Source organism: Molothrus aeneus, chromosome 7, assembly GCF_037042795.1.
Source record: "Molothrus aeneus isolate 106 chromosome 7, BPBGC_Maene_1.0, whole genome shotgun sequence".
NCBI classification, from domain to species: Eukaryota; Metazoa; Chordata; class Aves; order Passeriformes; family Icteridae; genus Molothrus; species Molothrus aeneus.
The window spans coordinates 19,563,042-19,577,154 of NC_089652.1; the positions used below are offsets into that span (position 1 = coordinate 19,563,042).

The window sequence follows — 14,113 nt, forward strand, 5'->3', positions numbered from 1 at the left end:
GACACTCAGCTGTTCTGTGTATCACTGTTGGCCAGCTGGTGCAAAGAAGATATCAAGAGAGATAAGAAATAATGTCCCTTATATGCTTATTTTCAAGTTTTTTTTCAGGACAACATTCCTTTTGAACTACAGAATTCTTCTTGAGAATGTTCTGTTTCTAGAAAAGGCTTGATTTGAGATGACAAACAGAATTTGGCACTTAGGGAAAAAAAAAGTTTTAAATTGAAAACTGAGGAAGTTCAATGCTAAGTAGTATTCTGTGACTCAACCATATTTTAACTGTTGATTAATAAGGATGGGAGTGTGATTTGGACCTGAATTCAATACAAAGAGCAAAGTAATAAATACCTTTCTTAAGAACCTTGTAGAATACAAAAAGTACACAATTTTCTATCTGTGTCAAGTTAAACCATCCACTCTAAGAAGGGTATAGAATATAAGGATAAAATCATAATTGCTGTGAGGTTATAGTAATACATTTTAACATTAATTAAGAGAAGAAATAGAGCAGTTCTTGCCTTTGATCCTTGCAGGCCTTCAGGCCCTTGATCTCCAGATTGCCCTGGCAGACCCTGTTAAAATAGGAGTGGTTTCAATGAGATTTTTCAAGCTTTCATAAAAAATGACATCTTGAAAAACAATTTATTATCTGATGAAGTCTGCATGAAAATAAGAGTTTTAAACACAGCAGAACTGAAGCTTTGTTTTCTGATGCGTGTACATTTTTAGTTACTCAATCCAGTTGGGGCTGGTTCTGGTATTTGGGGAGAGAAATTTGCTCTCCCTTTTTTTGAATACAATTAAAGGTAATCTACAGTCAAGATGTACTGAAACACCTACGATGGGCTAAGCTTCTTGCCCATTAGTCTGAGAGTATCGGGATGACAAGAGACTAAATATTCTTCATGTACTTCTTGAGGAAATGAAATAGTTAAGACACTGAAAGAGAAATGAATGATTTTGGTTTTTATGGAAATGTATTTGCTGTGGTCTTTGAGACTGAATGAATTATAAGGATGATTTATTTGTCTAGATTGCTTCTCCAAATTCTTATTAATTTTGCTATATAAGAAGATAGGTTTTGGGTGCCTTGAACTCAGCAACTCAAAGATTCCATGTCAGTAGGGGTATGATATTATTTCAGATCATTGAATCCCAGGGAACCAGGTATTGTTGTTTTCATAGTTAGTTTTTCTTTTTCTTTTACCTGTATCCCTCTTACTCCTCTGGGGCCTACTGGACCTTCAGGGCCCTGAAAGATAAGTGAAAAAAATGATATATTGCTGTATTTTTAGATTTTGTCAAAACCACTTTTAGGTAACTTTTTACTAAGGTATCTTGTTTAGATATCTTTACATTAAAAAATCAAAACTAGATTTAAGAGAAGCTCAGCAGCCACAAAGTATTAGATAAATATTTTAAAATTGACTGATAATCAAAATACAGCATGATGATGAACAGAGTTCATTATCAAGGACCAGTAATCCAGGATTAAACTCTATTTGCTCTATTTGAAATATTTAAAGCAATTATGCACCAAATCTTAAAGATTAGAGTAAGAAACCTTATTTTCATTTTTATGTCTCATTACCTTTTCTTACTATTTCTTCTGCCTCTGTTAAAGTAGAGTTTTACCATTGTTTTAAACAGGCTCAGCCTTGGGCCATAAGAGGAATCATACGAAAATGTAGAAAGAGCTCAGAAAATTAGTAAAAATGGTGTCCTTGCTCACTACATATTTCAAAACTGTCAGATGTCAATTTCCCTCAGCCTTAGAACTAATATATGCCTTAAATCTATCATCATGGTTGTTATTCAGGGAAATTTTTTTTGTGGTTTAACTGTGTTTCTTGGAAACATAACTTTGTAGCTACTTACTCTTTCTCCTTTTATTCCTGGGATTCCACATTCACCTCTTTCACCCTGGAAAGGAATAGAATAAATACTTATGAGTTACATTGGCATATCATCCTTATTCTCTAGGTGCTTTAGTTGAAAACCTAAATGTTATTCTATTCAGGACATATTATAGCAATTTTGCTGCAAGTTCATTAAGGAACAGTTACATCTTCTATTACAGCTTGTGGAGCAGCTGCTAAGATGATGTTATTGTTCCTTACCAGTATTTAAGTGAAATACAGGACTATATATAATAAATAACCACAAAGATATAGGAATCAATTCTGACTAAAAGACATACCTTTTCTCCTTTATATCCAGATTTCCCCTGGGAAAACAAAAAAGCAAAGCAGGTTGTGACAATACATAACCCAAAAGTAGGAACATAAGTATTGGCTTCCTTAATATTCTACTCTCTTCAGAAAAATAGCATTTCAAATAGAAAAGATGACTGATAAATGGCAATATGATTTGAAGTACTGTGCCTTTTAGTCATGGTAGATGCTGTTGTATGGGTAAATAAATTGTATGAATGTATCATTTTAGACTGGGATTCTGGTGTTGTAAAAGCAGATCAAATAGATTTGATATTTCCATCTTAGTGAAAAACATGCTAAAATAAGAAAACAAGAAAAAGATACTAATTAAAGAGGATGTACTGAATAAATAAGAAAGCAAAAGCAGAGGGATTCATATGTGAATGCATTCAGAATTATACACTAAGAGACTGGTCCTACACTTACTTCCTATATGTATTTTATTCAAATTTTTCACTGCTGTTATACACGGGGTCCTTTATTTGTCAAATTTAAATAAGCCCAGAATGATGCAGGCAGAGTGTCAATTTCTGTAATGTTCTTAGATTATCACATCAGAGCATTTCAGTGTTTTGGAGGCACTATGTATTATTGGAGAGTATTTTCTAGATAACACATATAAGAAGGAATGATTCCTTTTCATTAAGCAATGAGAATGTTTTCAGTTCTTCTTATGTTAATGAATCATTAGATGGTAAACCAGAATTGAAATTTGCTCTTATAACAATAAAAAAAAGGTGCTATTTTGCCTTAAAGGAGCACTGCTCGCTGGAGAAGAAGGGGGAAAAAAAGTATTTTTTTACCTCTATTCCATCTCGTCCTGGGGTTCCATTAAGACCTGGGTCCCCCTATGAATAATTCAACATCAAGATCAGTGAAGTAAAGACAAGACAGATCTTTCTCCTAAATGTGAAAAACCAATCACCTTTGCTCCTTTCAGGCCTGGAGCTCCATCGTCCCCAGTGCGACCCTTTTTTCCCTAGAAACAACAAAATACAATTCTTATGATATATGTTAGTAAACATAATTTGGTTTTACAATACATATGCTGTTTTTCTCAAACTTAAAATATTTGCTTCCTATAGATTTATTTCTCAAAATCTCTGAATTTTAATATCATTGAAATTTAATATGTGGGAACAACAGGACCAACTCAATAGGCAGTCATGTTTCTCCTTGGACTTTGTTATAAACAAAACTAGTTTGTTCAGTTCTCTCTGAAGAGGTAATCAGCTGTTTTTGTAACTACCCAGCTTGCTAAGTGGATGTTTCGTTTTCTTCTCAACTCTTTGGGGTGTATGCTTCTGTGTAAGCAATACCTGCACTTTCCAAGTGAAAACAGCAGATATTAACCCAAACAAAACTACTGTTTGCACACAGTAGAGGGTACGTTTTCAGTTAAAGTGCATTGGACTGTGCTGCATAAACCAGGGTGTCTTTCTGTTTGTGTATGTGTAGGATGTTCAGGTCAAAAGGATGAGGATGGGCAAATCTAGGGTTCTCTTTCAAACTCTGAGACTGTCCCTTCACCTTGAGCAAGGGCTATAGGGTACTATAGTGCTTCTAGTTCAATGTCAGGGATAAAATAGCAGATCATTCAGTTGTTTTTGAAATGCAAGCCCTGCAGTTTAGATCACCAAGCCTTGTATGAAGCAACCCCCTAGACTATTCTGAAAGAAGTCCAGCCCACTTTATTCTTGTCTCAGTTGTTCCTGATGCTTCGGTATTTTGCTCTCTCTCTTGCTTTCAAAGAGCTTTTTGGATATTAATGTTTGATTTGAGGCTAGTTAGATCCAGCTGGCCTTGTCTGATTGAACAGGAAATGTGTTCCTTTCAGCCTTTCATACTGCTGTGGCACACAGGAGAGCCTCACTACACGTCGCTGTTCATCCTCCTGTCTGTCCCCACACCGAGGATGTGTCTCATGGCATTCTCAGGACTCTGTGCACTTCCTGCTGCTGGGGCATCTTCATGGAGGAGTGTGTATTGACCCTTGAACTTCTGTGATCTCAGGATTTGGGTTCAAACAATTTCTTTTAAAATTTTAACAGTAAATTACATTTTAACTTCTACTGTAGATCAGTTATTTGAGTGACAGCTACTTACAGCAGGACCAGGAAGGCCTCTTTCCCCCTTCTCACAGTTACATGTGTCAACCGGGGGACACTTTGGATGAAAATAGTACAAATCAGCACATTTTAATGGAAGAGATAGAAAACACACAGACATTTGCATAAGTTACTGTATGGCTAGTTTAAATTTTACACCTGGAATGACCAGAAATTATATTTAAATGTTTTACAGAAATCTTTTAACTATCAGTTTACTACTCATCTGGAATGTGACCTCCTACACTCCATCCAAAATTGTGTATCATTCCTACTCCTAAAATTTCAATCATCTTGATAATGGCTTTACCTCCAAACTCTTCACAAGGTCAGTTTATGGGTATGCTGTGTCTGTTTTGTTTTCATTACTAGGCACGGTAGAGATAGTCAGGAAGATGGAGTAAAAAAGCATCTTACATCCCTTTACTTAATTCCATTGTATGCAGGATAGTTCATAGTTTAGCTCTAGCTAGATCTATAAACAAAATATGAATGGATGTATACTTTTTGTTAATGCAACTCATTATAATACTTGATAATCTTTCTTTCTCTTCTGTTATCTCTGCCATCAGGTGTTGCAGTCAAACCTCATTATGGTATGTATTTATGTGATTTTTAAGATCTTCTTGAATCTTTAAGATCATGACAGAGCTATCATAGATACTGGAGTTATTTTTGAAGGAAGGATAAGGAATGTAATTTTAATTTTTTGTTTAGTTATTTATTAAATCTCCGCTCATCTTGAAGATGTCTAGAACTGAGGGGTTCAAAAATCATTCTTATCTGAATATCCAAATTAGTCACAATATGTTTTCCAAGGCTAACATTGACTGTCTTACTACTTCTATATAGATAGAGAAAAATCAACATGTCAGTGGAAATTAGTAAAAAAGGAAATCTTTCAAAGTTTTATGAACACTCACACTATTTAGCAGTTTGCCTGAGCTGCTTAGGAGAACATTTTTTGTCTGATAACTTTGCCTTAAATATCATTAACATCTTTAAAAGGAAAACTAACTTTATTCCCCACAAAATGCCAGCCAGACCTGTCAATGCCTGCAGTCAGGGTGACACAGCATGGACAAACTGGAAGAACTCAGTGGTAGAGTTTTGAGATCTTACCCTTTTCAAACCCTCTCACATAGGAAGAGGGTTAAGGGCTAGAACTGCCCTGTCTTCAGCTCTGCATCATGTTTTCTTTTTCACTGAGTCTGTCAGAGGATATGTCAAGATGTAGCAGCTAGCCTGAATACTCACACGTTGTTTCTTTTTTTTTGAAAATACTTTAGGTTAGCAAATTACATTTGTAGTTAGGAAATTAACAAATTATTAATTAATAAATACGTTAGTAAATTACCTTAGGATAGCAAATTAAAGCTCTGTCCTGCAAATTCAAAAACATGTTTAACTTGAAGACAATTCCATTAGACTCAGCATTTAACCAGCTTCCTGAGCTATCAGTTTTCCTGAATTATGTTTCCATATAATTGTAAATATATATATTAAGCAGTAAGTCTACAGAGGAAAAGAAAAACCAAAAACTTAAAAGATTTACCTCCTCCTCAGACAGGTCTTTCTGTAAAGACAGATATTGAAAACAACATTAGAAACTTAAAGTCTTAATCCAGCTCTACAGAAAAGACACTGCAAGATGTGACAATAAATAGATTCACCAACTAGCTAATTAAATTATACAATTAATATATTGAATAACAATTAAATTTTAATTTCTAAGAAACATTCTAGCAATCTCTCCACTCAAAAAAAAATCTCAAGATTTTCAATTGTTTTTATAGATTGTTGACTGAAATCACTGACTCTTCATATTCAGCCATAATTTTCTAAAATTACAATAGTAAACAGGTTAGCTAGATATATGGGAACAATGCACCCACAAATTGCATTGTTTACAAACTGCTGAATAGCAGCAGCTCTTTAGTAGGAGTGAAGGATGAATGTTCTACACTTGTAAAATCAGAAGCTCTTGTATTCATACTGTTAAGCACACACAAAATGAGAACAGGAAGTACACCCTAGAAAAGATTTGACTTTGCCAATGATCACGTAAAGTTATCATCATTGATTTAGCTGTTATTTTTGAGAAGATCTGTAGAGCTGAGACACCCACATGCAATGCATTCCTCCCATTTTCCACAACTAATGCAGTCTCTTGAGAGGACATAAATGTGTTGATGAGCAGCAGTGCAATACAGATCTCTAAAATTTTCATGCATGCGCGTATAGTTATGACAAAGCCAGACAGCAGCCGTGCTATTGAAAGACAGCACCTGAGGATGACTGCCTGTTTAGAAGAGGTAAAATAAAGTGTGTTTTGTTCCTTGAGAGGTGGTTACTGTGACACAGGAAAAAGGGATAGTACCAGAGAAGATGGGAAGTGCGCTCTTCAGGGAACCAGTGCAAACAAAGTGAAGGACAGGGAGACAGGCAAACCAACACAGGTGCAATTTCAAGGCCTGTGTGAGATCACTTTGGTGTCCATTTCATTGCAGAAGTCTCCTGGTTGTTATTCATAATTCTAGTTTATATCTCTGTGCATGCTCAGATAAGGACTCCATCCACAGCTTGTGTCCCCAGGGTTATAGGCTAGAATATGGCTCTATTCTCCATACTTGGCAGGGAATGTGTTTTTATATATAAAGTTTAAATGGAGAAGAAAGGCATCCAAACAAAGCTTCAAGCTCAATTTACATATTTCCTCTTGATTATGTGGTAGATTTTCCATGGAAATTTAAAGATGTCTATCACCAAGTTCAAATTTTGTCTAAATTGAGCTATCTCCATGGTCTGCAAATTTATTTTCACTTCTACAGGAGCTGCATCTTTTTCTGATACAAAAGGCAGCTTCACTTTCCTACTTGCTACAGAATAAAGCACTAGGATGTAAAAAAAAAAGTGTTTTTTAAGACAAGAGATTTGAAATACCTTTCTTAGGAGGAAAAACAAAGATAAAAATAATTTTAAAATCTAATTCAGTTTGCAATGTCAAATCCTTTGGATGACAAGACCTGAATGGTGGGAAGAGAAAGGAAACCTGTATTTTGGCACAGTGATCTCATTAATAATTGTGCTACTTTAACATGTAAAATGTACAAGTTTCTTCAATGGTATATTGAAGAAATGTATTTTCAAAATATTGGATATAAGATTTACACACGTTCCTAACACTATTTCAAATTCTTTCTCATACATACCATTTCTTTGAGAACCTTCTCCACAGTTCCTTTCTCCTGGAGGTTGAAAACGAATCTGGATGCTGGGACACTGGCCAGGAGCCGGAGCTTGGCAGCATTGCTAACCTCCTCAGCCACTCTGGTCATTCCCATTGTGAAAAATACAATTCCTTGGTGTTTAGCATCAGCTGCAGCTGCAAAAATGTCTGGGTTTCTTGGATGATCCACTCCATCAGTGAAAAGCACGGCTACTTTGACACTACCCAAAGTCCCTTCAGACATGTAGAGCTGGGTAAGATTAGTTATAGCATAAGTTGTGTAGGTGCCATGACCTATGTGGGTGATGGGAGCAATGTGGGATTTGAATGCTTCAGGACCTTTCCAGTCATGGAAAGTCTGCTCAATGAAAACAGTGCTGCTGTACTGAAGTAAGGCCATCCTCCAGCGCAGGGTACGTCCAGAACTAAGCTGCAGACTTTTCATTCTGTCTACTGTTTGCAGCACAAATCTTTTCTGTTGTTCATGGTTATAGTCCTTAGCACTTTCAGAGCTGTCCAGTAAAAAAGCAATTTCCAGAATGCAATCTTCATCTAGAATAAATAGGTATGTAGGTGAGTGGAGTGACTACATACTAAATCTCATTCTACCCTTACATGTATTTTAGGATTGAAGAATGGCATTGGAATTGTGGAAACTTTTGATGACATCTGTGTTCACAAGTGTGAGCCCTTCATGAAGATAGAGCTGATAGAGGCTGAGGGATTTGCTCCAAAACAGATGCCCCAAGGAATAAAAACCTGAAGGTGTGTTGATGTCATGTAGTATGAAATGAGAAATGTTGTAGTGGTTTTTAAATTTCATTTTGTCATCTTGCCTGGTACTTCACTGTCCCTACCAACATAGCTGGAAGTCATGTATAAGAAAATGAGGCTTACTGAACAAGACACTGGAATGTGATTTGACAGAGCTGGATTTTGAGTGAGTGTTAGTACTGTCCCTAGTACTAACACTTGCATCCAGTGACAAAAATTTCCAAAACCAGGATCTGAATTAATTTTCTGAACTACTAATGACATTAATTCTATGAAAATAGAGTTATATGGGCTATTATTCTTATGACAGTAAGAGGCTCTCAGCCACATCATAACAAAACACAGATGCTGTCTCCTTTTCTCAAATACACAAAAAGGGAGAGAAAAGATGGGAGTAAAAAGATAAAAGTGCAAAAATTAGGCACGTGCAAATGTAGGATGAGGCAAACCTGGCTGATTATAAGCATCTGGAAGGCAAGTTAACTATATAGTCCAGAATCCAAATAAATCAGGATGTTTAAAATCACACCTGTTTTAGAATTACAATATTCACCTTGATCACTTGAGCTGGGATATTTTTCTACAATATTTGACAGAATGTGTTTAGGTTTTAATCTTCTCAATCCATATATCTTCTCTTCCCTGAGATTTTCTGCTAAAATCTCATGGTGTTCAAGTATCCACAAAAGCCACCAGAATCTGAGGAACATCATTTGTTTGTTTCCTAAACAACAAAAATACAGAAGCACAGCAGCACAAGGATGATAAAACATGATTCGATTTTGCTTCAACAGGTTGCTTAGCAGTCTTGTATTTTAGACTACCATCCCAAAAAACAAGCTGATATTGCTTTCTTTGGGTAAAATCCTTTCAAAACCACACAATAAATAATAAATGGAGACATACTGGAATTTTTTCAAGCATAGTACATATCGTTCTAGCACATACATCTCTCTACACTGGAGACAGACTTTTACAAACACACTTCAGTTCTCTCTCATTGCCTGGTATTGTTTGTACAATCCATGGCTGTACCTGTGTGGATGCACTGTGAACCCCAAGTGTAATTCACAGAGGTGTTTTTTTCTAAACCGGCTTTTTCCATGGCTGACATGGAGAGAAGGAGGTACTGAGGCAAACCTTAGTTTTTCTCTGCTCTCTTTACTTAAGAACTGCACATTTCTTCCTGCTATCTCAGTCCCCTGGCCTCGACAGTCCTATGGAGAACAGTCATGGCCTGAGGGTGCTGTCAAGGCATGAATGTACCTGCTGTGCAATCCTGGGGATGTGCCTGGAGTGCAGAGCCTAGGCTCAACAGCTACCTACTGATAGGACTTTTTCCTTCAGAAGGGATTATAACTGTTTGTCCTGCCCTCACATGCACACCCAGAGTAGCTCACAGCCTGCTCAGGGTCTGATAAATCATTCCTGCTGCACTTTGGTTTCATGGCCATCTCCCTGCAAACTCTCCCCAGGTAGCTACAGTGCATACCAAAAGGGCAGTTTGGTGGCAAGGATCAACCTCCCAGGACAGAGCGTAAATCACCTGACTCATAGGATTCCCTAACACAGCCTTGACTGCAGCGTTTCTTGGTTTCTGATAGTTTAGGGTGGGAATTCCTGTGCCCACAGACACAGGCAGAGAGGGCAGGGGGTCCTTACCTCAATGCTCCAAAGCCAAAGGCTGTGCAGGGATGCAGGATGCTGCTCGGGGCTCGCTGGCAGCTGCGTTGCCCTCCCTGTGATGGATGCTCTGTGAGGAAAGGAGGGAGAAGCCGGGCGGCAAGCTCGTGTGAGAATCGGTGTCATATGTCAGGAGGGGCCAGCAGAATGGAGTAAGGCAGAGAACAGCAAGCCTGGCTCCCCCTCCTCCGCAGCCAGCCGCTCCTCTGCTCCCCCCGAGGCTATGCGTATATATTCGAGTTCAGCCCCCACAGCCGTTTACACACGAAAATGCTCATCCGTAACTGGGACATGAATGGAAGAGGGCTGTTCTTACCCCAGCATGCTTCCCTATACACCAGCCCAATGCTGTTCACTCTCTTCTCCCATCACTACCATACACACTTTACCCTCATACTTTGCACATCTCTCATGTTTGACTAGGCAGCTTTTTGTAGTGGGCATCATGTTGTCAACATCATCTTAGCAGCTGATGGCTGTAGGATCCCTTTCAAACCTAAAAGGATCTCCTCATAATGAGTGATTACTGTTACTACTGAATGAAAAAGATATTTACTGTCCCTTGAACTTGGCCAACTGAAATTTCAGTTCCTGGTGAAACTCTCCAGCATGAGGTGGTCAAATAAGGCAGGCCAATCTGAAAGCCAGTTGCAGTTTCTGGAGATTTGTCTTTGTCCCATATCTCCTTTTAAAGACTGTAATAGGGATCAATGACTGACACATAGTATGATGCCTTCAAAATCTAAGCTGAGTGGCTAAGGATCCTGAAGGCTATCTCTTTTACCAGCGATTGCAGCTTGTCACCTAATTCCTCAAAGATCCTCTGAAAACTTTGCATTCCAAATTAACATATTAAACAAGTAGCTTTTTTCACAGAAATACCTTTTTCTTTTACTGTGGACTCATCATTTTCCATCAACAGGCACACAAAGAGGACCCAGTGCTAACTGCTGTCCTCCTTTCCATCTTCAGTGTCCAGCCAACTCAGCCCACTTATCACAGGCACAGCCAAGGCAGCTGAGGAGATTGTGGAGAAAGAGTGCAGCTTTGGCTCCAGTTTAGATACATGAGAGACACTGGCAGGACAATGCAGCTGGATGCTGAAGCCATTTGCCATGGTTCTAACCCCATCTTCTGCTTTCTCTATTTGCCAGTAGTTAGTCCAAAACTGGTGAACTAGGATGGCTGAATGCAACTCTACATATTGTATGGCTGCTTATCCTTACCTAAGCTGAAACTAACTTAGCTACAGCTATTTGTGCCACAATTACAGGTAAGAAAGAATCTTCTTTCAGGGCTGGAAAGAATTTATGTTTATTTCTCTCCAGCCACTTAGATTTTTCTGTGCTTAGACTGTCATAATCAGATTTTGATTAAGGCAAGGAACGAAAAGGCAATATCTTCCCATTTAGGAACACAAATTATATGGTGTTTAACTGAAATAGGTATAATAAATCTCCCCTAGCCCCTAAATCTTAATGAGAAAAAAATTCTAATTTTAGCAAGAAAAAGCATGTTATTTACGGTTGGGATTATATGCTTCCCATAAGCAAAAAATTGAACTTCTTTCATTTTCACTTCTAATTCCTACCTCAAAACATAGCTGGCAAATATTTTCTTAATTAAATAACTATTCTGCTTGCATGTTTAGTGGCAAGTTCCTGGCTTCAGGCTATTTCCTTTTATTGGTGAATAATGTTTACCTTCGGGACATGTTTTTATCTTTTTATCTTGGCCAGGTGCTAGTTTAAAAGCTTAGTGAGGCCTCCACATTTTTAAATCTGTTTGCATGGTATTATTCTGTCCAAATTCCAGCTATGTGACATAACAAAGCACACTTCTAGACTTCCAGTCTGCTGAACTTGGAAGTTCTCAATACCTACACTATTCTTATAGTGACAGCTTATCAAAACCTGAATGATACCAATGTAAAATATGTATGCTCTGATACATCTGAAATAACTCTTAAAACTAAAAATTAACAGCAAGATTTCTTGCCTCATGCACAACAAACTTTACTAAGTGCTTATTTAATATTTTAATGGCATTATTCTGTACGTATTTTTAAAATAAAATAAATGCCTTAAAACCTATGCTAAGGAACATTCATGCTGTCATTTAAGTGTTATAAATTTATTACTGAATTTTAATTTTTTTTTGTAAAGGAGTAAAAAAGTGTTGTATTTTTTCTTGAGGAATCAAGACATTGGATGCTTCTGCACACAATTAATTGCATTTCCATTCCACTCATATTGAAACATTTTTAAGTATCTTTTACATCTCTGGGAGGTGACACTACAGACTTCTGTACTTAGTTGACTAAGTTGGGCCCAGCTATCTTACCTCATATATGCTTCCTACATTAAGACTGGTGCTCTTTGCAGGAGTCAAAGACTGACATGAATATAAGGCTATGTTATGGTTGCACCAAGTGAAGCTGAGATCACAGATATAGCTGCATATTCAGATCTCTGAATTTTTTCCATCACTGTTTGAAATCCAAGAGTTCTCAGCTGTCTGATCCCAGTATTTCAAATCTTTGAAATGAGGTCTAACACTTTTTTTCAAAGAATAGAGGGGTATATGAGAGCTAATTAAAATCACATCTAAGTAGGTTATACTCAATCAAAAGGAATTCCTTATCATTTTAGAACCATGAGGAAAGGCATAGTGAAGAAAGATCTGCAAGATCTTTTTGCAAGTGAGAGTGTTTAAGCACTTTTAGGAAAGGAAAAAAAAAAAGGTGATATTTATACCCTTTTGTTGGTGGCATTACCATTGCAAGGTGATGACAGCTTCAGAGCTGCATGAGGTAGCAAGGGCACTTTGAAGGGACACTGAATGAAGAATTGGGGCTCAGATGCCACTTGCTGTGGTGTAGCATGACCTCCTGTGTCAGCAGCAGCCCTCACTATTGCTTCCTAATGGGCAGAAGAAGCAGCAAGCCTGACAGTTCAAAACTTCTTCCCCAGGGCTCTCTTCTTTGTCTGCCCCTCCCATCTGTCTGTGGGTACCTCCTTTACACAGACTCTTGAGCCTGGTCTGGCTCAATTGTGACTCCTTCACCCACTGTTTAACAAAATTCAGTACATTATTGAGAAGCCTTGAGTAATTTCTCTTAAGATAGAGTAACTAATGTCTTCTAGCATGATATCATGTCACAAGAATGTGATAAAGTCCTGACTAGCCCTTCAGCTGTCCCTACAAGCCTGCAACATCACTGGATATGGAGTAATCATGAGCCAGCTTAGCTGGCAAAATACCATCTGAATATTTCCACATGCTAAAGGAATACTGAACCACCAGGGAGGCCAGTTTATGGGAGTAGCATGAAGCAGACAAACCATGCCTTTGATTTTTCTCTGCTCTGATGGTAATTTTTTTGTCCCAAAGAGTTTGACATGATATACCTGAAATATGTTTGCACTTTTTTGCTACTTCAGTGTGAATAATTCACATATCAAGTCTGCTATCAACTGTTAAAAATACACACACTTCACACAAACTTCTGGTGTTTCATGGCCTCAAGAAAGTCTTGACCATTTAACCTGACTGCATCATGGTGTAATGGTATTTCAAGTGTATTTATTTCATTATATTATACATGTTAGTACATGACCAAAGTGTCCAGAAGAAACAAAAACCTACCTGACTTGAACTTGTAAAATAATGAAAGCACATAATTTACAATATTTTGTATCCTGTTACTAAAGAAGAATGTTATAAAGAATTCACAGTCCTGTAAGTTGTATCACATAGGCAAATTTTGGGAAAAATAGTTTGAAAGTTCAAATACTTGAAGTAATTGAACAAGAAAATTTTTAAAAATTAGAACTTTACATAGGATTATATGTCAAGAAAGATAAAAACCTGTATTTCACCTTTTGACTACTAGTGAAATGTGTTCTAGTGAATTTGACAGCCCAGGATTCAACTGAGCAGTCAGTTAATCATGGTTAAGTCTTGACAAATTGACTTCTGTTTGTCGACTCTTGAGGCAACAGTTTAAATTTTTTTTAAAATATGGACTTACATTCTGCAAATGCAAATGGTTTGTCAAAGCAAATCAGCTGTTTTTCTCTGACCCCACTGACACAGAAAAT

The 14,113-nt window shown here is 37.4% G+C and overlaps 1 protein-coding gene across 1 annotated transcript in view; it reads right to left on the reverse strand.

Annotated features, from left to right (window-relative positions):
• Window positions 1-9,037, reverse strand: part of LOC136558925 (collagen alpha-1(XXVIII) chain-like) — a 32,845-nt gene extending 23,808 nt beyond the window's left edge. The window contains exons 1-10 of the mRNA XM_066553716.1: window positions 8,881-9,037; window positions 7,537-8,105; window positions 5,880-5,900; window positions 4,323-4,382; window positions 3,142-3,195; window positions 3,020-3,064; window positions 2,201-2,227; window positions 1,879-1,923; window positions 1,208-1,252; window positions 519-572 (exon numbers count right to left, since the gene is read on the reverse strand). Of these exons, the coding sequence (XP_066409813.1) occupies window positions 519-572; window positions 1,208-1,252; window positions 1,879-1,923; window positions 2,201-2,227; window positions 3,020-3,064; window positions 3,142-3,195; window positions 4,323-4,382; window positions 5,880-5,900; window positions 7,537-8,105; window positions 8,881-9,037 (1,077 nt within the window). The remainder of the gene's footprint in view (window positions 1-518; window positions 573-1,207; window positions 1,253-1,878; window positions 1,924-2,200; window positions 2,228-3,019; window positions 3,065-3,141; window positions 3,196-4,322; window positions 4,383-5,879; window positions 5,901-7,536; window positions 8,106-8,880) is intronic.
• Between the last annotated feature and the right edge of the window lie 5,076 nt (window positions 9,038-14,113).